Source organism: Stegostoma tigrinum, chromosome 11 (assembly GCF_030684315.1).
Source record: "Stegostoma tigrinum isolate sSteTig4 chromosome 11, sSteTig4.hap1, whole genome shotgun sequence".
Taxonomy (NCBI): Eukaryota; Metazoa; Chordata; class Chondrichthyes; order Orectolobiformes; family Stegostomatidae; genus Stegostoma; species Stegostoma tigrinum.
Genome location: NC_081364.1, coordinates 620,154 through 642,880, shown reverse-complemented (window position 1 = coordinate 642,880; position 22,727 = coordinate 620,154). Strand labels below are relative to the sequence as shown.

The window sequence follows — 22,727 nt, the reverse complement described above, 5'->3', positions numbered from 1 at the left end:
AGTGCAATTGTTTGTTGCTTTTTGCTGCGATTCACCTTTGACCTTTGCCTTGGTGTTGTGAGCTGGGTTGGGTTTTTCAGTTTTTCAGACAACTGTGCCATTTCCTGGCAGTCAGAATAACCTGCCCAGATGTGATCCATATCTGAGTTCTTTTTCTTTCGTTATGTCATGTGTAAATTAAAAATAAGTTCCTCAATAGATAGAGGTTGTATTTAATGAAATGCTCAGAATATGAGTTTTTTTTTAAACATAGTTAAATTATTTCACCTCCACTTTTAAAACTGCAAGCTGTTAACAATAGAATGCTGCAGGATAGGAGGAGGAGCATTGTCTGTATTTCCCCTGTAAAGGAACCGTTTCCTTAGAAGGCACCGCTGCCTTTTCCCTGTAATCCTGCAAGTTTATACCTTTTAAGAAAATTATCTATTTTTCTTTTAAAGGCCTTAATTTAATTTACCTTTACTGCAACCTTGGGTGGAACATTCCAGACACTAATTGCATGGCGAGCTAAACAGTTATACTTCAAGTTGCTGCTCCTCTCTTCACCTCGATCCATCCAGGAATGGGAATAGCTTGTCCCTATCCAGAACCTCCATCAAATCTCCCCTCAACCTCTGCGTCTCAAGGGCACAGTCCCAAGATATCCAGTCTTCGCCAGAACAAAACCTCTTCCTCTCTGAGGCTCTGGAATTGTCCCTGTCCCTGGGGGCTTTCTAGGAGTGGGGGATTCTCTTGGGTGTGTCAGCAGGTGTCTGTGGGTGTGTTTGGGGATGGAATTTAATCCTGATAAATGTGAGGTGATGCACTTTGGAAGAAGGAACAAGACAAGGGAGCAATCAATGAATGGCAGGGCACTAGGAAGCGCAAAGAAACAGAAGGATCTTGGGATGTTTGACCGCAGATCCCTGAAGGCAGCATATGGGACATTTTTATCAATCGTTGCATAGATTAAGAGAGTAGGGAGGTGATGTTGGAGCTGTACAGGACTCTGTTGGGCCACAGCTGGAGCATTGTGTGCAGCTCTGGTCAGTGCACTATAGGAACGGTGTCATTGCACTGGAGGGGGTGCAGAGGAGATTCACTGGAATGCTGCCTGGGATGGAGCAGGTTAGCTATGGAGAGAGGCTGGATACACTCGGGTAGTTATCTTTGGAGCAGAGAAGGCTGAGGGGGATCAGATAGAGGTGTATAAAATTATGAGGGGCATGTGGATTGAGTGGATAGGAAACAGTCGAAGGGTCAATAACAAGGGGGCATGATTTTAAAGTCAATGGCAGGAGGTTCAGAATTTAAGGAAAACTGTTCCCACCCAGAGGGTAGTGTGAGTCTGTAATGCACTGGCTGGGAGGGCAGTGAGGCAGGAAACCTCATGCAAACTTCTTAAAAAATAATTGGATGAGCAACTGAAATGTCATAACATCCAAGGGTGTGGGCCATGTGTGGGAAAGTGGGATTAGATGTAGGTAGAATGCCATTTTTGGTGGTACAGGCTCAAAGGGAAGAAGGGCCACTCTATTGTATGGTTCTCTGATTCTGCAGCCAGAGACTGAGAGCTCCTCCATGTACACTTATCAATCAAAATATGGTGGAAAAACTCAGCTGTTCAAGCAGTATGCTTTGAGAGGTAACCAGGAACTGTTTCAGATCAGCTTCTGAAGAAGAGACACATCAGGCTCGAAATGTTAAAGACAAAAATAGAAATTGCTGGAAAAGCTCAGCAGGTCTGGCAGCATCTGTGGAGTGAAATCAGAGTTTAATGTTTTGGGGGAGACTGTTCCTCAGAACTGGATGAGAAAAAAGATGGAAAGGAAATCCTATTGGAGAGAGTAGCAGAACTCCTTCAAGGAGGGTATGCCTACAAGAGATGTGGCAGTGAGTTAAATACAAAATAAAAACTGAAAGAACTGCAGATGTTAATTCTTCTTTCCACATACACAGTAAGACTTGTTGAGTTTCTCCAGCAATTTCTGTTTTTATTTGATTTCTCTTATCTGAAATATTTTGCTTTAAATGTAATGTTTCCATTTGCTGACTGCCTGGAAAGAAAACATTTTAAAATGAATCAGCAATATTTGGAAAAGGCACATTTTGCAGTGTACAAGTTGGGTCAGACCGAACTATGTCATTAACCCAGTGTGACTGACTGTACCGACTGGGCTTTCCTCTGTGCTGGGCATATTTAATTGTACGAGCAAGGAATGTGTCAGGGACAGAGCTCCAGGGAAAGAAAACAACAAGGGTTTTGTGTTGGGATGAAGGACAGGTATGCTTGTGTCAGACTGAAGTTCCATCTAGAACAGATTCTAAATTGAAAGAAAAGCATACAATGTGACAAAGATTAGTGGGAGGCCAGAGGATTCTGCAAGTTTTAAAAATCAGTAAAAGACGAGCAACAAGAAAAGGAGAAAATAATCTTTTGAGGAAAAGCTTGCAAGATTGTTTCCCCTTAGGTTTTGGAGTAGTTTTGAGGCTCAGGTTGTGGAGGTTGAGGTTGGTTGGTTCGCTGAGCTGGTTTGTTGTTCCGCAGACGTTTCATTATCCTGCAGGGTAACATCATCAGGGCAGCCTCCGATGAAGTGTCAGTGTGTTTTCCCGCCTGTTTCTTAAACGTCCGTTGAGATGGATTACCTCACTTTTGGTTTTCCTTCGTAGTGAAGTGTGTATGGGGCCGAGCTCTATGTGTTTATCGATGGCTTTCTTTGTGGAGTACCAGGCTTCTAGGAATTCCTGTGCCTGTCTCTGCTTTGCTTGTCCCAGGATCTTGGTGTTGTCCCAGTAGAATTGCTGGTTCTCTTTATCCATGTGGATAGAGATGAGTGAGTATTGGTCGTGTATTTTTGTAGCCAGTTGGTGTTCATGTCCTCTTGTTGTTAGTTTCCTTCCTATTTGTCTGATGTAGTGTTTCTCACAGTCTCTGCAGGGGATCTTATAGATGACATTTGGTCCGTAGTGGGTGGTGGGTCTACGACAACTGCTCACCCGAACTAAAGACCCACTCCCTGCCCTGCAGGGTAACGAAACATCTGCGGAGCAACAAACCAGCTCAGCGAGCCACCCAACCTCAATTGTTTCCCCTAGTGGGATAGTCCAGAACCAGGCCATACAATCTCAAAATAAGGGGTCGCATATTTAAGACAGAAATGAGAATGAATTTCTTTTCTTAGAGGGTGGTATGGTGGCGAAATAGTTAGCAGTGCAGCCGCTCAGCACCAGGGACCTGGTTTAATTCTAGCCTCGGGTGACTGTCTGTATGGAGTTTGCATATTCTCCCTGTCTGTCTGTGGGTTTCCTCCCATAATCCAAAGATGTGCTGGTTAGGGTGGATTGGCCATGATAAATTGCCCCATAGTGTCTAGGAATGTGTAGGCTAGGTGGGTTAGCAATGGTTAATACAGAGTTAAGGGGATAGGGAGGAGGCCTGAGTCTGGGTGGGATGCTTTTTGGGTGGATCCGTGCAGTCTCAGTGGGATGAATGGCCTCTTTCAGCAATGAAGGGATTCTATAGTTGTGGATCTGTAGAATTCTATACTGCAGAGGGCTGTTGAGGCTGGATCATTGGCATATTCAAGTCTGTAAGGGACTCAAGGAAATGGGAAACAGCAGAAGGTGGAGTTCAGGATTATCAAATCAGCCATGATCCAATTGGTGAAGCAAACTGAGTAGCCTCCTATATGTTATGGTCTAATAGTAACTACTGTGTCCAATGAGAAAGACCAGAAACTGTTGGCAAATTCTGTCTCATTTCTGCTCTGTGCTGAATCAATCAGCACAGTCTTTTTGCCCAACTTGCCCATGCAGGCCAGGCCCAGGTTACCTCAACTGAACTCGCCTACATATCGTCCATATCCATCAGAACTTTTCCTATCCATATACCTGTTCAAATATCTTCTAAATGTTTTAATTGTACCTGTCTCTACCACCTCCTCTGGCAGCTAATTTTATACACACACCACCCTCTGAGTGAAAAGTTTGTCCCTTAGGTCCCTTTTAAATCTTTCCCCTCTCACCTTAAACCTATGACCTATAGCTTTGGACACCCTACCCATGCCTCTCATGATTTTATAAATTTCTATAAGGTCACCCCTCAACGTCCCAGCTCCAGTGAAAAAAAATTACAGCCTTTCCAGCCTCTCCCTATAACTCAAAACCTTCCAGTCTTGGTCACATCCTTGTACATAAGGTTATGACGCCTTCGGTACAGAACATAGAACATAGAACATTACAGCACAGTACAGGCCCTTTGGCCCTCGATGTTGTGCCGACCTGTCATACCGATCTCAAGCCCATCTAACCTACACTATTCCATGTACGTCCATATGCTTGTCCAATGACGACTTAAATGTACCTAAAGTTGGCGAATCTACTACCGTTGCAGGCAAAGCGTTCCATTCCCTTACTACTCTCTGAGTAAAGAAACTACCTCTGACATCTGTCCTATATCTTTAATCCCTCAATTTAAAGCTATGCCCCCTCGTGCTCGCTGTCACCATCCTAGGAAAAAGGCTCTCCCTATCCACTCTATCTAACCCTCTGATTATTTTATAAGTTTCAATTAAGTCACCTCTCAACCTTCTTCTCTCTAACAAAAATAGCCTCAAGTCCCTCAGCCTTTCCTTGTAAGACCTTCCCTCCATACCAGGCAACATCCTAGTAAATCTCCTCGGCACCCTTTCCAAAGCTTCCACATCCTTCTCGTAATGCGGTGACCAGGGCTGTACGCAATACTCCAAGTGCGGGCGCACCAGAGTTTTGTACAGCCTCACCATAACCTCTTGGTTCTGGAACCCGATCCCTCTATTATTAAAAGCTAAAACACTGTATGCCTTCTTAACAGCCCTGTCAACCTGGGTGGCAACTTTCAAGGATCTGTGTACATGGACACCGAGATCTCTCTGCTCATCTACACTACTAAGAATCTTACCATTAGCCCTGTACTTTGCCTTCTGGTTACTCCTACCAAAGTGCATCACCTCACACTTGTCTGCATTAAACTCCATTTTCCACCTCTCAGCCCAGCTCTGCAGCTTATCTATGTCTCTCTGCAACCTACAGCATCCTTCGTCACTATCCACAACTCCACCGACCTTAGTGTCATCTGCAAATTTACTAACCCATCCTTCTACACCCTCATCCAGGTCATTTATAAAAATGACAAACAGCAGTGGACCCAACACCGACCCTTGCGGTACACCACTAGTAACTGGTCTCCAGGGTGAACATTTCCCATCAACTACCACCCTCTGTATTCTTTCAGCAAGCCAAGGTACAGTTCAGTCCAAATGAGAGTTTAGAAGCCGACTACGCTCTCTTTTTAATCGAGTTTGCTCTGGCTTTTATGACTTTGAGCAAAGGAGAAGAAATCTTGTGAGAGCTTCCTTCTCTTTGCAACAGTCACTGCATTTGTAATGATAAGATTGGGAGATGGTGACCACCACAAGCTTGTCTACGATGCCTTCATGGTCAAATTGCCAGTCATTACTGTGAAGATTTTCAAATGCAAAATGGACAGTGGATCAAATTAGTCACGGAGGGGCTGAGTGGTATCCATTAAATCATACTGCAGCAAGTTACATTGATTTCTCCCTACTCAAAAACTGTGTCAATTTAATTGAAGACTTTCCTATGAAATATAGACAGTTTACCATGTTGACGATGCTATATAAATGCAAAGAAACTTTCAGGATGGCAAGGGAAGAGACTGACCAGTGCTGTTGCTGGATTATAAAGAACACAAAAGCTGGGACATCTCTTTGGAGATAGAGATATCAACTTGAAACCTTGACCCTTCGTGTCCAAGGATATTTCCTGAGCTGCGGAATATTGTCACCCTGTTTTTATTTGTATTTCTAGTATCTGCATATTTTGCATCCACCAATGGAGTGGTGTGTGATATAAACTTCACATTATATTTCCAATTCCTCGATACAGCCCAACACAGTCCTCTTCATTCCCTCCACCACCTCCACGTATTTGGGTGCTTGAAAATTCTAGAGCCTGAAGCTAGGACTGTTCTGAAACTCTCTTTACAGCCTGCTCGTTCACCACAAGTGCTGCCACATGTTTCCGGGTCCTTTCACTGGTCAGCTCCCCCCCCACCCCCACCCCCACCCCCACCCCCACAACAGCCTGGCTTTCTGACCGCCCCACCCACCATACACCTAATTCAGAAAGATCTGTGTGAGGGATAGTAGGAACTGCAGATGCTGGAGAATCTGAGAAAACAAAGTGTAGAGCTGGATGAACACAGCAGAAAATCTGAAGAAGGGTCTAGACCCAAAATGTCAGCTTTCCTGCTCCCCTGATGCTGCTTGTGTTCATCCAGCTCTACACCTTGTTATCTCAGATCTGTGTGACTTTGCCCCACCCTGCGTCTTCATTCTCAGGGAGACAGGTTCTTTGTGCCATTGCTCTCACTCCAGCATTGGTCACTGATTCTCCCTGATCCTACTGCCTTCATAAACTCATTATCCTCCTCACCTTTTAAAAGAAATACAATAGAACCCAAGATAACAAAGTGTGTAACTGGATGAACACAGCAGGCCAAGCAGCATCTTAGGAGCATAAAAGCTGATGTTTCAGGCCTAGACCTTTCATCAGAGAGGGGGATGGGGAGAGGGTTCTGAAATAAATAGGGAGAGAGGGGGAGGCGGACTGAAGATGGCAAGAGGAGAAGATAGGTGGGGAGGTAGGGAGGGGATAGGTCAGTCCAGGGAAGACGGACAGGTCAAGGGGGTGGGATGAGGTTAGTAGGTAGGAAATGGAGGTGCGGCTTGAGGTGGGGGGTGGGGATAGGTGAGAGGAAGAATAGGTTAGGGAGGCGGGGACGAGCTGGGCTGGTTTTGGGATGCAGTGGGGGGAGGGGAGATTTTGAAGCTTGCAAAATCCACATTGGTACCATTAGGTTGCAGGGTTCCCAAGTGTAATATGAGATGCTGTTCCTGCAATCTACGGGTGGCATCATTATGGCACTGCAGGAGGCCCAGGATGGGCATATCATCTAAGAAATGGGAGGGGGGAAGTTGAAATGGTTCACGACTGGGAGGTGCAGTTGTTTATTGTGAACAGAGCTTAAGCGGTCCCCAAGCCTCTGCTTGGTTTCCCCAACTGCAACCTTCTCCCCCTACAATAGAACCCACTTTGCTTTCAAATATCTTCCTTCCTGGTTTGCCTGTCTGTTTCCATCACTACCTTTTTGTGAATTGGCTATTCAGTGTAAATGAGTGCAGTTGTTTTAACAGTGCTGGGAGGGTTGTGATGTTGGCTGGACTGGTTCAGTTCAAGGTTCATGTGCAGAGCAGTGTTCTGTCACAGTTTTCTTTGGCTGCTGTGCTCTGTGTGTGTTGGTAACATGCTCAGTGTTAAGCAACATCTGTTATTCTGCAATACGTTTCCTGTCATGAGGAAGCTGATTGGTGCTCGCATTGTAGCACTTCCAGCAGTTGGCTGTTCTCACATGAACATGATTTTCCCACGTGAGAGATCCGCTGGGATCCTGCAACGTGGAATGAACCACAATGATGCAATATTCAGAAAAAAGCTTATCTTGTGTGTACCTTGTACATTAGAACAACAAATCAGTAGAGGCACAAAAAGTATCCAGTGACTGTGTGAAACAAGTATTCTGCAAAGAAATAATTCTGGGAAGACTGTAGAACAAATTCATATGAGATTCTATGTAAAAATGTAACTTACAGTATAATTAGATTTTTAAAGTAGCTTTATTTTGTAAAACACAATCTGTGTGCAGCTGATTTGACCAATATTTCAAAACAGTAGAGAATTTTTAAAAATGTAATTGCCAGAATGGAGAGATTAAAGTTTTATGGCAGGCTCTATTTAGTTAAACTCGGTATAAAGTGTTAGGTTGGGGTTGTTGACATAGCCTTTAGGTGTACATCTTGACCTTTATAATCTGAGTGCTCATGATTTAGGATATTTGTGGTAGTTTGCAGTTTGGTTTCACGTGACATGATCACTGCTATTACCTAGTGCTCAATAAATGGCTGCAAATAGGGGAGAAGGAGCAACCTAGACCAAGTCAAATCATTGACAAGTCACAGCGATGGCAGTGTGGGTTTAACTTTGCAGCTAGACAAAGGAACGAGGACTAACATGGCAAACTCACCTCTAGAACTCACTCAGAATCCTCTGAAGAAGATTTGGATGCCTTCTAAAAATGGCCTCTGTGAGATGCACACTTCACAAAGGAAGGGTAGGTATGGAGCCTGGCAAAAGGGGTACACACCGATCCTCGACCATTTTGTCACTGGTCTATTGTGAAGCTTCTGGTCCTGGAAGTGGCTGATAGTGCATCGTTGCTTTAAAAGCCTTGTTGCTCCATTGAGTCTGCAGTGCTGTGATGCCAGTGAATGTGCTCAGATAGCCTGCTGCCTGGAGACAGATTTAGCCTCAGCCTTTTCTTAGTGTTTGCACAACTTTATAAGGATCCTGCAGTAAAATAGCTGTGTTAACATGGATTATAGTGCAGGATGGATCCGAATACAAGCTGCACTTCTTTGCAATCAGCTGCAAAGGTACCGTTTACATGTTGGGTGGTATAGATTAAGCTATAGCTGGTGTTTGTCAGCGCTTGAGTAGAAATTAAGGTCTGACGCTGATTTATATTTTAAATGCCAAATTAAAACTGTGATAATCATGCACAATGTATGTAAACAGTTCTAGGTATAGTCATGCGTGGTAGACTAATTCAAGGTGAAGAATAAATATCTGAAATAAACTTTCATTTCCTTGTTAGCTTTGTAAATATTAGTGTGAGTCATGCAGCATTTGTGGTTGCTGCTGCGTGATTCTCTTTGTGATCAAGTTTCTGATTTTTATATTATGTGAGCGACTCATACTGAACACATTAGGAACCAGAGCTCATCGAGTCATTATGACCGAAAAGGAGCTCACTAAAGACTTGCTTCACATGAGTTTTCACAAAGGAAATGGATAATGTTGATTTTTCCAGTGAAAGAGAATAGGAATGTGATGGACTCCAGACGTATAAAAACAATATTCTTTGAGAGTTACAAGCTTAACTATTTCACCTAGAATTCCTGCTGAGTGACTGCACGAGATAAGGGTAAAGATAGCCAATGCATTTGGATGCAGGAATAGTGCCATGCAGTGCAAAGTTTGCTAAAGGTCTCCTGCAATTCACTAAGGTGCGAAAGTTAACATAGAAACATAGAAGCTGAGAGCAGGAGGTCACCATTCAGCTCTTCGAACTTGCTCAGCCATTCTGCAGGATCATGGCTGATCATCCAACTCAATAGCCCATTCCTGCTTACTCCATTTAACTTTGATCCCATTTGCCCCAAGTCTTATATCTAGTCGCTTCTTGAATACATTCAGTATTTTGGCATCAACTACTCCCTGCAGTAATGAATTCCACAGGCTCACCACTCTTTGGGTGAAGAAATGTCTCCCCATCTCTGTCCTAAAAGGTCTCCCCCAAATCCACATACTGTGAACCCCTGTGTCTGGACACATCCATCGTCAGGAACATCCTCCCTGCATCTACCCTGTCCAGCCCTGTTAGAATTTTATAAGTCTCTGTGAGATCCCCCTCATTCATCTGAACTCCAGTGAAAGTAATCCCAGCCCATCCAATCTCTCCTCATTCGTCAGTCCCGCCATCCCCGGAATCAGCCTGGTAAACCTTCGCTCTATTCCCTCGAGAGCAAGAGCATTCTTCCTCAGAAAAGGAGACCAAAACTACACACAATATTCTAGATGTGTTACTCCATAAAATTACAGACCAGTTCCTTCGTGGTCCATAGTGGGGAAAGCCATTATCAGAGACAAGATAAACTTTCATTTGGAAAAACACAAGTTACTCAGGAAGAGTCAGCATGGATAACACAGTGTGGAGGTGGAGGAACACAGCAGGCCAGGCAGCATTGGAAGAACAAGAAAGTTGATGTTTCGGGCCAGGACCCATCTTCAGAAAAAGGCTTTGCAGTGAGGTTATAACTCAATCAGAGATAGTAAGAACTGTGAAAGTGGAAGAATGGAGCAGACCAGGTGGCATCAGAGGAGCAGGAAAGTTGATATTTCTGGTCGGGACCCTTCTTCAGAATTTTTCTGCATGGTCCGCTGTGCTCCTCCAACTCCACACTGCTATTGCTGACCCCAGCATCGGCAGTTCTTGCTATCTCAGAGTCAGCATGGATATATTTGATTGTCTAGCCAGAGTCAGAAATGGACAACAGACCCTTTGGTTCAACTTGTCCATGCCGACCAGGTCTCCTAAATTGACCTAGCCCCGTTTGCCAGCATTTGGCCTATATCCCTCTTAAACCCTTCCTGGTCATGTCCCAATCCAGATGCCTTTTAAATGTTGTAATTGTACCAGCCTCCACTACCTCCTCTGGCAGCTCATTCCATACACGCATCACCCTCTGCGTGAAAAAGATCCCCCTTAGGTCCCTTTAAATCTTTCCCCTCTCACCTTAAACCTATACCCTCTAGTTTTGAATTCCTCACCCCGGGGAAAAGAGCTTGCCTATTTACCCTATCCATGTCCCCCATACAAACCTCTATAAGGTCACCCCTCAGCCTCCAAAGCTCCAGGGATAATAGCCTCAGCCTGTTCAGCCTCTCTCTATGGCTCAAACCCTCTAACCCTGGTAACATCCTTGTAAATCTTTTCTGAACCGTTCTTGTAGCAGGGAGACCAGAATTGCATGCGGTATTCCAAAAGTGGCCTAATCAATGTCCTGTACAACCTTAATACGTCCTTCCAACTCCTATACTCAATGCACTAACCAATAAAGGTAAGCGTAGCAAATGCCTTCTTCACCACCCTGTCTACCTGCGACTCCACTTTCACGGAACCATGAACCTGCTCTCCAAGGTCTCTATATTCAGTAACTTAATTTCTGATTCATTTGATTGAATAATTGGTGAGTTAGCAAATAAGGTTGGTTGAGGTAGTACGGTAGATGGGTATTTACAGACTTCTGGAAAGCTTTTGGCAAAATGTCAGCTTGGAGGCTTATTAAAAAGATGGAAGCTCGCAGAACCAAAGGCATTTATAAATACAGTTAGCTCAGTAACAAGAAGCAGAGGGTGTGTGGTAGGTGGTTTGCAGAACAGGAGGTGGTTTGTGCTAATAATCCTCAAGGGTCAGTTTTGAGTCCAACATTTTTTGCAATTTTTATGTATAAACCAAAAACCCTGACCTAGACATAAGGAGTTAAAAGTTGAGAAAGTAACAAATTGTGAAGAGAATAGTTACTGGCCTCAGGAGAGTGATGATACCCGAAAGAAGCAGAACGTGAGAGAGACAGTGCGTAAACTAAAGGGGCACTTATAGTAAGGGGAAGACCTTTTTAGAATGGAGATAAAGAGAAACTTCTTCAGCCAGAGAGTGGTGAATATATGGAATTCACTGGCACAGAAGGCTATGGAGGCCGGGTCATTGAGTATATCTAAGACTGAGATAGATAGGTTCTTGTTTATCAAAGAGATCAAGGGTTACGGGGAGAAAGCAAGTGAATGGGATTGAGAAATTTATCAGCCATGACTGAATGGTGGGGCAGACTAGATGGGCTGAACGACCTAATTTCTGCTCCTGTGTTTATGGTCTTGAGGTGTTATGGCATGGGCTGCTGTAGATGCACACCCTTAAAGATAGTGGTGGGAAATGATCAGGTGACTAACAACACAAAGCGTTACTTGAGTTTATAAAAGTGGAGCAGAATAATAAAAAGCTGTGGATTATACTGGTACCATGCACTCCGGAAGGTGCAAAGGCCTCAGTAAGAGTTTCCAAGGGATGAGGGACTTGAGTTAAGAAGAGACCAGCTCCTAAACAAGCAGGAGGGGAGGAGCCAGAGGCAGTCAGCAGCACCAATAGCAGAGAGAGGGGGTGGAGGGAAGGAGGAGGAGGAAAGGGGGGAGGGGATGGAGGGAAAGATGGAGGTGGAGTAGGAGGGTGAGAGACACTAAACGAAAGAGGGAGGGATGGAGTAGAGGAGGGGAGAAAATGAGGGAGAAGGAGGGAAGGAGAAAGCAGTGATACCAGATAAAGGCACCAAGGAGAAACAAATTCTAAATAAGACAGTATAGGAAAGTTGAGGGTTGATTGGTTGTTCAACTCCATTCGTATTATTTCAGTCTGTAAAAAGAAATTGATCAATCATTGGCCGTCTTTATAAATGCATTATCTTTATGAAATTCCACATTACTGTACAAATAAGAAGTAAATGTCAGTCTGATCTGCCAAATATTCCATAATTTGTTTTTCTAGATGATCAAATCAAAATGAGTCAACAAAAGATTTGAACTGTGGTTAATTTCAAGCTCTAAAAGAATTCTAGGAAAATAGCATTAGTCAACATCTTCTGGGATACACCTGAAGGGTTAAGCTGCCTTTTCAGATGCATTCATCTTTAAGATATGATCTTAACTTTTTCTGGGTTTGGATTAAAGGTTTTCTGCATACAACCGTGCACTTTAGATGTTTGGTTGGATAATTATTAGTTTAAACTATTGTTAGCTTGCAGCAGAAATGACAACACTCATATTTTGGAGATTAAACTTCATGTTGTGCGCAGTTTAACTGTTTGAACAAACATTTGTTTAGATCATAGTTTGTGTTGGATATCTGATTTCTATCATTAAGAACACTATTAGTCAAACTTAAATGTATACAGCTTTGAAATGCATTTGTTGTTGTGAAGGCATCTTTGTTGGATAAATAGCTAGTATTTTACAATATATTTTTAGATATCTAGGGAAAGGAAAAGCTGTTCAATTTGTTCTTGTAGGATGAACTATATTTGTGTTGGCATGGATTGGTGCACCTTGTCTTATTTTAACCCTCTGCCATCTTGGTGTGACAAGTCGTGGACATGTCACATGACTTGGACAAGCCCATGTGCAGGGACTGTCACTGTCTGCACAGGACGTGGCATAAGAATGACAGCAGCAACTTGGATGCAAAATCAACTGAGGGACAGGAAGCAGGGAGTAATGGCCAATGGATATTTTTTGGCTGAGGAAGGTTTGGAGTAGAATTGTCCTGGGCTTGGAATTTGTAGTTGTTCAAAAAATGTTGGAGAATTGCAAACTGAGGCCAGTGTAGGATTTCAAAAACACATCATTGTGTAGGTGGATAGGTGGCAGATGGAGTTCTGAATGCTGAGAAGTGTGAAGTGATGCACTTTGATGCATGAAGACAAGAATAAAATGAAGGGTGTTTTCTTAAAAAGTGTGCTGAAGCAGAGAGATCTGAATAGAAATGTGTGTAAATCATTAAACATAGCAGGACAGGCAGAGAGAGCTGTTAGCAAAGTGTACAGTGTTCTACATTTCATTACTAGGGACATAGAAGAGCAGGAGGTCACAGTGAACTTGAATAAGACACAGGTTATACTGTAACTGAAGTATTATGTACGGTTCTCAGCACTACACTATAGGAAGGATCTGAAGTGAGTACTGAAGAGGCCTTTGAGAGTGGTCCAACAAATGAGATCCTTTAGTTTTGAGGAAAGATGAAATAAGTTGGATCTGTTTTCCTTGGAGATTTGATTTGAAGTTTTCAAAATACAAGTGGTTTGGACGGAGTGGATAGGTAGAAACTGTTCTCATTCATAAATGGATTGAAAATAAGAAGGTGCAGTTGTAAAGTATTTTGCAAAAGAAGCAAATGCAAGACCATAAGACATAAGAGCAGAATTTAGGCCTTTCGGCCCATCGGGTATACTCTGCCATTCAATCCCTTGGCACCGACCCTCTGACAGCGTGGCCCTCCCGTGGCACTGACCCTCTGACAGCATGGTGCTCACTTGGCACCGACCCTCCTTGTCTCCGTTATAAAGGGTCATCTCTTTACTCGAAGGCTGTACCTTCGGGTCCTAGTCTCTCCTACCAGTGGAAACATCTTCCCAATGTCCACTCTGCCCAGCTTAATCAGTATTCTCTAAGTTTCAATTAGATCCCCCCCTCCGACAGCATGGCGCTCCTTTGGCACTGACCCTCCGACAGCACGGCGCTCCCTTGGCACCGACCCTCCGACAGCGCGACGTCAAGAATATTGAATATTTTTGTTAGAACCAGGACTGAGGCCTGAAGGTGATATCTGTAGCCTTTCTCTCAAATATTTGGTTTTATAACCAGACGATTGTTGGGTAGATGCCATTAACATGGAAAATTGCCCATCTATGTCCTGTACGTAAAAAGCAGGACAAATCCAACTCTGCTAATTACCACCTTATCAATCTATTTTTGATCTTCAGTAAAGAGATGGAATTTATCATCAGCGGTGCCATCAGGCAGCACCTACTTCACTGTAGTCACTTTGGGCTCTGTCAGGGCCACTCAGCTCCTGACCTCATTACAGCCTTGGTCCCACAGTGTTATGAAGTGGCAGGTGGAATGGAGGAGCTGAATATTATTTAAATGGGGAAAGATTACAGAAAGTCTCAGAACAGAGGACTCATCTTAAAAAAACGAGCAAACATTTTGTAGGTAATGAGGAAACCAAATGGAATATTAGCCAATATTTCAAAGGGAATGAAGTATAAAAGTAGGGAGGTTTTACTAAAACTGTACAAGGCTCTAGTCGGACCACAGCTTCAATACTGTGAACAGTTTTAGGTCCCTTGTTTAAGGAAAGAGAAACTGGCATTGGAAGCAGTCCAGAGAATGTTCACTCAGCTGCTTGCAGGTATAGAGGGGTTGTTTTATGAGGAGAGGTTGACTACGTTGGGTCTATATTCATTGGCATTTAGAAGAATCGGAAGCGACCTATTGAAACATATAAGTTTCTTAGGTGACTTGACAGTGGAGATGTGGAGAAGTTTATTTTCCCTTTGTGGGAGAGTCTAGGAGCAAAGGGAATAGTCTCAGAATAAGGAGTCGGTCATTTTAGACAGATTAGGAGGAATTTCTTTGAGGAAGATGAATCTGGGGAATTCTTTGCCACAGAGGGTTGTTGAAGTTGGGTTGTTAAGTATATTCAGGGATGTGAGAGATGTTTAATCAGGAAGGGAATCGAGGCTTATTTGGCGGGGGGGAGGGGAATAGGTAAATGGAGTTGAGATCAGCTGTGATCTTATGGGTAGAGCTGACTTGATGCGCTGAATGGCCTAATACAACTCCGACATCTCAAAATCTTATTGTCTAAACATGGACAAGGGATTGAACTCCAGAATGAGGTTAAGAGTGTCAGCAGTTAACAGGAAAATATCATTGACCAAATGTGGTATCAAAGAAGCCGAGCAAAATTAGAGTCAATGGGAATCAGTCTGACAACTCTGTTCTCTGGTAGGTTTCAGACCGCAACGTAAAGGGAGATGATTGTGGTTAGAGTCACAGGTGTATGACACAAAAAAAGGCCCTTCAGCTCATTGCCTCTGACCCTGTCAAAAACAATCTCAATTATTCTAACCACATTTTCCAGCATTTGACCCATAGCTTTGTATGCCTTGACATTGCAAGTGCACATCTAAATCCTTCGGCAGTGAGGGTTTCTGCTTCTACTGCCCCTTACAGGCAGTGAGTTCCAGATTCCCAACACCGTCTAGGTGAAAAAGATTTTCCTCACATCTCTTCTTCCCTTATCTTAAATCAATGCTGCCTGGTTAATCATCCTTCAACGAAAAGGAAAGATTTCTTCCTGTCACCCCTATCTATATCCTTCATAATTTAATTCCTCTCAGTTATGTCCTCTATCAATCTCCTTTGACTTTGGGCTTTTGGAGGTCAGTCATTTCAGCTCCAGGACATTTCTGCAGGAGTTCCTCAGGGTAGTGTCCTAGACATAACTGCCTTCAGCTGCTTCATCAATGACCTTCTCTCTATCATAAGGTCAGAAGTCAGGATGTACACCGATGATTATACAATATTCAGCACTGTTCGTAACTCCTCAGATCCTGAAGCAGTCCATGTCCAAATACAGCAAGACCCAGATAATTTCTAGCCTTGGGCTGACAAGTGGCAAGTAACATTTGTACCCAAAATGCCGGGCAAGATCATCTCCAATAAGAGACAATCCAACCACTGCCCTTTGACATTCAATGGCGTTACTATCACTGAATTTCCTGGTACAAACTGAAGGGCCTCTCTCGTACTGAAAGATGCTAATTGTTTCTATCAAGATCTTGGGATTTACCATGGACTGCACTGGCAACAAGAGATGTTACAAAGGTTCCTTGGACAGTATCTTCCAAATTCACGATCAGTTCTGTCTAAAAGGACAAGGGCTGCAGATACATGGGAACAGCACCCCCTGCAAGTTCCCCTCCAAGTCACTCTCCATTCTGACTTGGAAATATATCGCTGTTCCTTCACTGTCACTGAGTCAAACTTCTGGAACTCCCTCCTTAACAGCACTGAGGATTTGAATGTACTAAATGGACTAAAGTAGTTCAAGAAGACAACTGACAACCACCATCATTTCAGGGGCATCTAGGGACAGGCCATAAATGTTAGCAACAACCCATGTGGGAATTAGAGAATGATAAAGAGAGCTGGAGTTAATTTAGTTCATATCTATCATCCTGGTACTCATGTCACACAGTTGTTACTGAGCAAAATGTGATGTAGACGATGATGAAATCATTTCCTTGTGGTTTTCTTGTGTTAATTCAGTCCAATATTCTGTTAGCTTACAAAGGACATTTTGTGCAAAGACATTGCAACTTGAGTTGAGCTCTCTCTCTGGGATCCCTTTGTGCTGTTTGTAGAGGATCTCAAATAGCAGGTGGTTCTGTAAACTTGCAAATGCCAGGCAACAACCAGCTCCAATAAGAGACAACCTAACCACCGTCTCTTAACATTCAGCAGTATTACCGTCGCTGAAATCCCCACTGCCAATATTTTGCAGATCATCATAGACTAGAAGCTGACAACTACATAAATTCAGTGGCTACAAGAGGAGGTCACAGGCTAGGAATACTGTGGTGAGTAACTCATCTCCTAATTCCCAAAAGCCTGTCCACCATCGACAAGGCACAAGTCAGGAGTGTGATGGAATACTCCCCACTTGGCTGGATGAGTGCCTCAGGAAGCTTGACACCATCCAGGACAAAGCAGCCACTTGATTGGTACCACATCTACAAGGATCCCACTTCCTCCACCACCGATGCTCAGTCGCAGCAGTGTGTACCATCTACAAGATGCACTGCAGAATTCACCAAAAATCCTCAGACAGCACCTTCCAAACCCACGGCCACTTCCATCTAGAAGGACAAGGGCAGCAGATACTGCAAGTTCCCCTCCGAGCCACTCACCATCCTGACTTTGAAATATATCACCGTTCCTTCAGTGTTGCTGGGTCAAAATCATGGAATTCCGTCCCTAAGGGCATCATGGCTCTACCTACAGCATGTGGGCTACAGCTGTTCAAGAAGGCAGTTCAAGATCATACGAATGAACTTTAAAAAAAGGGCAGCCCCTCATTTTAGAAACCTAGTTGTAGATTTTGCCTCAACAGTATCATCCTTTCCCCATCTACTGGGTCAGGGCCATTCTGAATTGGATGTTTCTGTCAGTCACCTGGGACTGCTGATTTTCGCTGTTACACTATATTGTTTTGGTGGCTCAGCAGCAGACGTGCCTATCTGGTTCTCCAAATGTTTGAGATGCCAGGTGTTCAATTATTCCTGTTCAGCGTCAGCTGCGTAGGTTCGACACTGTCCCCGGGTAGAGCAGTCAGTCTGTGTACCTGTTGACCCATTCGTGAGTTACTGATACCTGTGATGTCGCAAGTACCCTTTAAATAGAATGAGCTGTGCAGCACTGGCCAGTCTCCTTCAGTAAGCTGCTTTAATTTTTCACTGTCGTCAACAAGTCTCTGATTTAGTTTGAAATGACCTGACCCACATCTCACTGCAAATATAGTCATCACCCTCCTGACTAACTCGTGGGAGCTTCGTGACGACCTGTGGCCTTCGCCTCTTGCCTGTTAATCATATTGACTCATCAGCTAGCATCATGATGATCCTCGGGATCATCTCAACAATAGTTTCTTTAATTGCTGCTTGCCTCACATCACAATCCCTACTACTGCTAGATGGCTACCTGGAGCACACACACAAACTGAGAGAACGACCACACAAGCTGCTGAATTGTCTCTCTCTGCTCCTGGAGACAGTGGAATTGAACAATTGTCACCTTATACCGGACACGTGTTACGGATACAAAGCGTCTTGCTCTGTGCCTCCATGTTAGGTGCTGATTGCTTATTCAGACAGCTCTTATTTAACAGAGTGTTAGTAATTTAATTAGAAATTGTAGTCTGACTTGCTGTAAGTTTTTTAAATATTGTTTTCTGTAAATGTTTAAAACAAATTTAAAGAGGATTCAATTTTACAACTGAAATTTTGTTTGAAATCTTTTAAGAGTTTTATAGACAGTTCCAAAAACAATTTCTTGCCTTGTTTGGAAATAACTTGATTATCTTTTAGCAATCAAGTTGTCATTTTACTTTTCTTAAATTACTTTATACTCCAACTCAGTATTTCTTCTGAGGGCAAGCTGGGTTCACCTGGTGCAGGGCTCAGTGAGAAACTGGGGTTGTTGTGGGTGGACGGGGGTGGGGGGGATGTGGGGGGTGTTGTGATGGGCAGTGGTGGGGGTTGGAGATGGAGGCGGAGGGGGTGTGGGGGTCAATGAGAAACTGGATATATGCTGCCAGGGGAGGTGGTGGGGATTCGTATCTGTGGGAAGTTGGAACACAGAGCCAGGGCTGGGCATATGGAGGTAACAGATTGAAGTATGGTCCACCACAATGATATCTAATAAAGGCTAGCTTTTAAGCAGAGGGCAGTTGATCTTTGTTGTGAGTAGCCACTGCCAGTGGATTGTACATTCTATTAGGGTTATCTCGTGGTCTTGTCTGACCTCAGTCCAGATTTTTGAAGGCAGCTAATTCAGATTTCCACATCATCATAAAGCAATTGCTGGATTGGGACTAAGTGTCTTAGACTTGGAAACTCTGGGGAACAATGTACAGAGCCCTACAGTCAGATTAATGATGCAGTGAGCAGTTCCTTGTGTGTTCTCCATTGTCTCATGCTGCACTGAGTCACAAACATTCTTCCAGTCCCTCTACACCTATTGAGGTCTAATTGTTGACTTTTAAGTATCAAGCTACTGGTGAAATGTTTAGAAATAGGTTGGATTTAAAATGATTATTTTGTGCATGTTGTGACAATAATCATACGGTCTTTTTATCATTACAGTATGGATCCCACACCTTACAAACTCTCCCTCACTCATTGTCATGGTGGGTCTCCCAGCCCGAGGGAAAACATACATATCAAAGAAACTCACTCGCTATTTCAACTGGATTGGGGTCCCCACGAAAGGTAGGTTCCTGAATGTGACTCACTGCACAGGGGTAGTCCAGCTGTGTATATATTAACCAGCTGAAAGGTATATAGGCTGTAATGCTGACCCATACCAATAGGTAAACAAGATTAGAATTTGATAAAGGACTGGCAGCATTAAATTATTTTATAAAATAAACTTGCAGGATGTAATGGGTCATTGCAGGAAGCTCTGCCACCGACTTGCTTTCAGATGAACCAGTTGGTGAACAAATTCAAGTAAAAGATTATGCATGCTGGAAATCTGAAATCCAAACAGAAAGTGCTGGATATTCTGCTTTTCTATTCTACCTTCCAAAGTGAATAATCTCACATACCCTGTCTTCCCACATTACACTGCATCTGCCAAAAATTGGTCTACTAACTTCAATTATCAGTGTCCCTTTGAAGACACCACCTGTCCTCCTTGCAGTGTGCTTCGCTGCCTGTACTGGGCTCAACAACACGTTTGGCTACAAGCCAGCTTTTGGCTTCATCTACGTCACAGATTGTAACTAATTCAGGCTCCACTACTGATCCCCGTGATACTCTCCTAGTTACAATTTGCCAATTTCAAAATGGCCCACTTATCCTGACTGTTTGCTTCCTGTTATGTAGACCAACACCATAAACTCTTCAAAAACCAAAAGAACTGTGGATGCTGTAAATCGGGAACAAAAACAAAGTTGCTGAAAAAGCTCAGCAGGTCTGGCAGCATCTGTGAAGAAGAAAGCAGAGTTAACTTTTTGGGTCCAGTGACCCTTCCTCAGAACTGATGGTACCCTGCATATGAAACTGATGTTTTTCCAGCCACCATCAGTTCTGAGGAAATGTCACCGGACCCAAAACATTAACTCTGTTTTCTCCTTCGCAGATGCTGCCAGACCTGCTGAGCTTTTCCGGCAATTTTATTTTTGACCATAAACTCTTTATTGTCTGGAAAATGACTTTGTATGTGGCACTTTATGAAATGCGTTTTGGAAATCAAAATGTACCACATCATTTACTTTCCCTTTTATCTACCTGCTTAATCCATCCTCATAGAACTCTGGTAGATTCCCTTTCATCAAAACATGTTGACTGTGCCTGATTGCATTATGATTCTCAAAGTGCCATGCTTGTAAGATGCTCGATAATGGAATCATCGTTTGGTCCTACAAAACTTGGGTATTGCTGAAGAAGACAAATTCTGTTTAAGCTTTTTGTCTGGTACTCCTCAGGGCAATTCACAAGAATAGCAATTTATGGGAAATCAAAACATCATCTGTGCTTCATTGGAGGGTGCTAATTTGGCAAATTTCACTTCCTAACAAGACACAAATGGCGGGGATTCTTGTAATTGAAATGGAGGACAGATGTTGTGTTGTGAAGTTGTGAAACTCAATGTTAAATCCTAGAGGCCTTTGATGTGTGTTTAAGTGGAAAGTTAGGTGTTGTGTGGACCCATTTTCTTTTTTTCACATTTTACTTACCTTCCCAATCACTCACTGCACCTACATGTGAACATCTTGCGATATGTGTGTTAGGGCACACAGTGACTGTGCCTTCATACCTGCCATCAAGCTGTGCAAACTGGGAATAGTTGAAGTTTCCAGCTGTCTATACCATGGTCAGGGTCTGCGCTCTCCAGTGTCTGCATCATTCAATATCCTTTCTCATCTTGCTGTCAGAGTATTACCCTCTGGTTCATTAGGGATGTTCTCCCTTGTATTTAAATTTCTGTTTAGCTCTGCTGTGTCAGAAGTTTCTGAGCTGTATGTTCTGGGACTGTAAACTTCACAGTATCATTTCCTTAGGTGTTAAGAACAGCAAGTTTAATGGTGTTTTGTTTGAGATGTTTCACAGATAAATGAGTTTGTGTTGATATTTGAGATGTGTCACAGTGCACTGATCCCTTATATTAGTGTGTATACAAATGGATAACTCTCTTCCATTCACAGCATTTAATGTTGGGCAGTATCGTCGTGACCTGGTGAAAACCTACAAATCCTTTGAATTTTTCCTTCCCGACAATGAAGAAGGATTGCAAATTCGAAGGTAACTGTGGGACTGTGGTCACTTTATATCATTATGTTGCTTTTTATATTTTTGTCTGCTGCATATCAACTTGAATAATTAATTGTCTGGTGTCTTTCAATTGTAGACAATGTGCATCAACAGCGATGAATGATGTGAAGAAATATCTTAATGAAGAAGGGGGTCAGGTGGCGGTAAGTGACAAAGGCGTGGGATCTTGTGACTGAGTTTCTTGGGCAATGCCTCATGGGCTGTGACCTGCCTTGTGTGGGCACCGCTGTTCTTACAGGCAGTTTGTAATAGCAACATGTAATGACCAGAAATGTTAATTGTTGAAAAAAGACACGTTTGGTGCACTCCTCAGGTCAAAGGCTTTGACAAAATATACCTCTTCAGCAAGCTCAAGTTATGTAACTATCAAGTGACTATTTGAACAAAAAATATCCTGAATGACTAGCTAATGTTGTGTAGTATTGATCAGGTAAATGACAGTATGTTAGTCATTAGGGCGAAAGGAGCTTTCGTTACCAACCAAAGCAGGTCACTGTCGAGATCACTGCTTAGAGAATGCTTCTGGATGTACAGGTGGTGACAGATCTCCTTTCAGTCTGATGTTGAACTCCAACCAAACCTGAGTTGGAATATGCATTTGAGGTCTGACAAGCAGAAGATCCACTTATTGAAAGCAGTCACATCTTTGGAGTTCAAGTGAACATGCATTAGAGTATGGCAAAGTACAAGACAGTCAGGAAATTTGTTAAAGACGTGCAGACAGGTCTTGTGGGCTGGATGACCTCCGTGTGAGCAAATGTGGTGTGCTACAATTTGGAAAGAGAATTTAATTTAATTTGTGTGTGGGATGTGGATATCAAGGGTTGGGCCAGCATTGATTTCCTGGCCCTTGTTGGTCTTTGAGAAGGAGGTGGTGAGAAGGAGGTAGACCTGGGTGAATTTCTGCTGTAGACGGTATACACTGCTACTACTGAGCGTTGGCGATGGAGGGAGTGGGATGTTTGTGGATGTGGTACCAATCAAGCGACTGCTTCGTCCTGGATGGTGTTAAGCTTCTTGAGTGTTGTTGGGGCTACACTCATCCAGACAAGTGGGGAGTATTCCATCATACTCCTGACTTGTGCCTTGTAGATGGTGGACAGGCTTTTGAGGAAATAGGAGGTGAGTTACTCACAGCAGGATTCCCACCCTCTGACCTTCTCTTGCAGCTCCTGTGTTTTTGGTGAGTGGTAACCCCAGGATGTTGATTGGAATGCCCAGGATTATTGTAGTTTAATGAGGTCATAATTGTGCCAAAATCCTCAATGAATAGCGTTGATAGAGTAAACAATACAAAGGACATGTATTTCTCATCTGTAACCAGATGATCGTGGA

The 22,727-nt window shown here is 43.3% G+C and overlaps 1 protein-coding gene across 5 annotated transcripts in view; it reads left to right on the top strand.

Annotated features, from left to right (window-relative positions):
* The window catches only part of LOC125460176 (6-phosphofructo-2-kinase/fructose-2,6-bisphosphatase 4-like), a 127,177-nt gene that overhangs the window by 57,558 nt on the left and 46,892 nt on the right, over positions 1–22,727 (top strand). For 3 of the 5 annotated variants that reach the window (XM_048547310.2, XM_048547308.2, XM_048547309.2), the window contains exons 1-4: positions 7,958–8,212; positions 19,200–19,325; positions 21,266–21,362; positions 21,469–21,535. In XM_048547310.2, coding sequence (XP_048403267.1) covers positions 8,113–8,212; positions 19,200–19,325; positions 21,266–21,362; positions 21,469–21,535 — 390 coding nt within the window. In that variant the 5' untranslated portion in view covers positions 7,958–8,112. Of the gene's footprint in view, positions 1–7,957; positions 8,213–19,199; positions 19,326–21,265; positions 21,363–21,468; positions 21,536–22,727 lie in introns of those variants that run through there. The other 2 variants (XM_048547311.2, XM_048547312.2) reach the window with 1 other exon arrangement.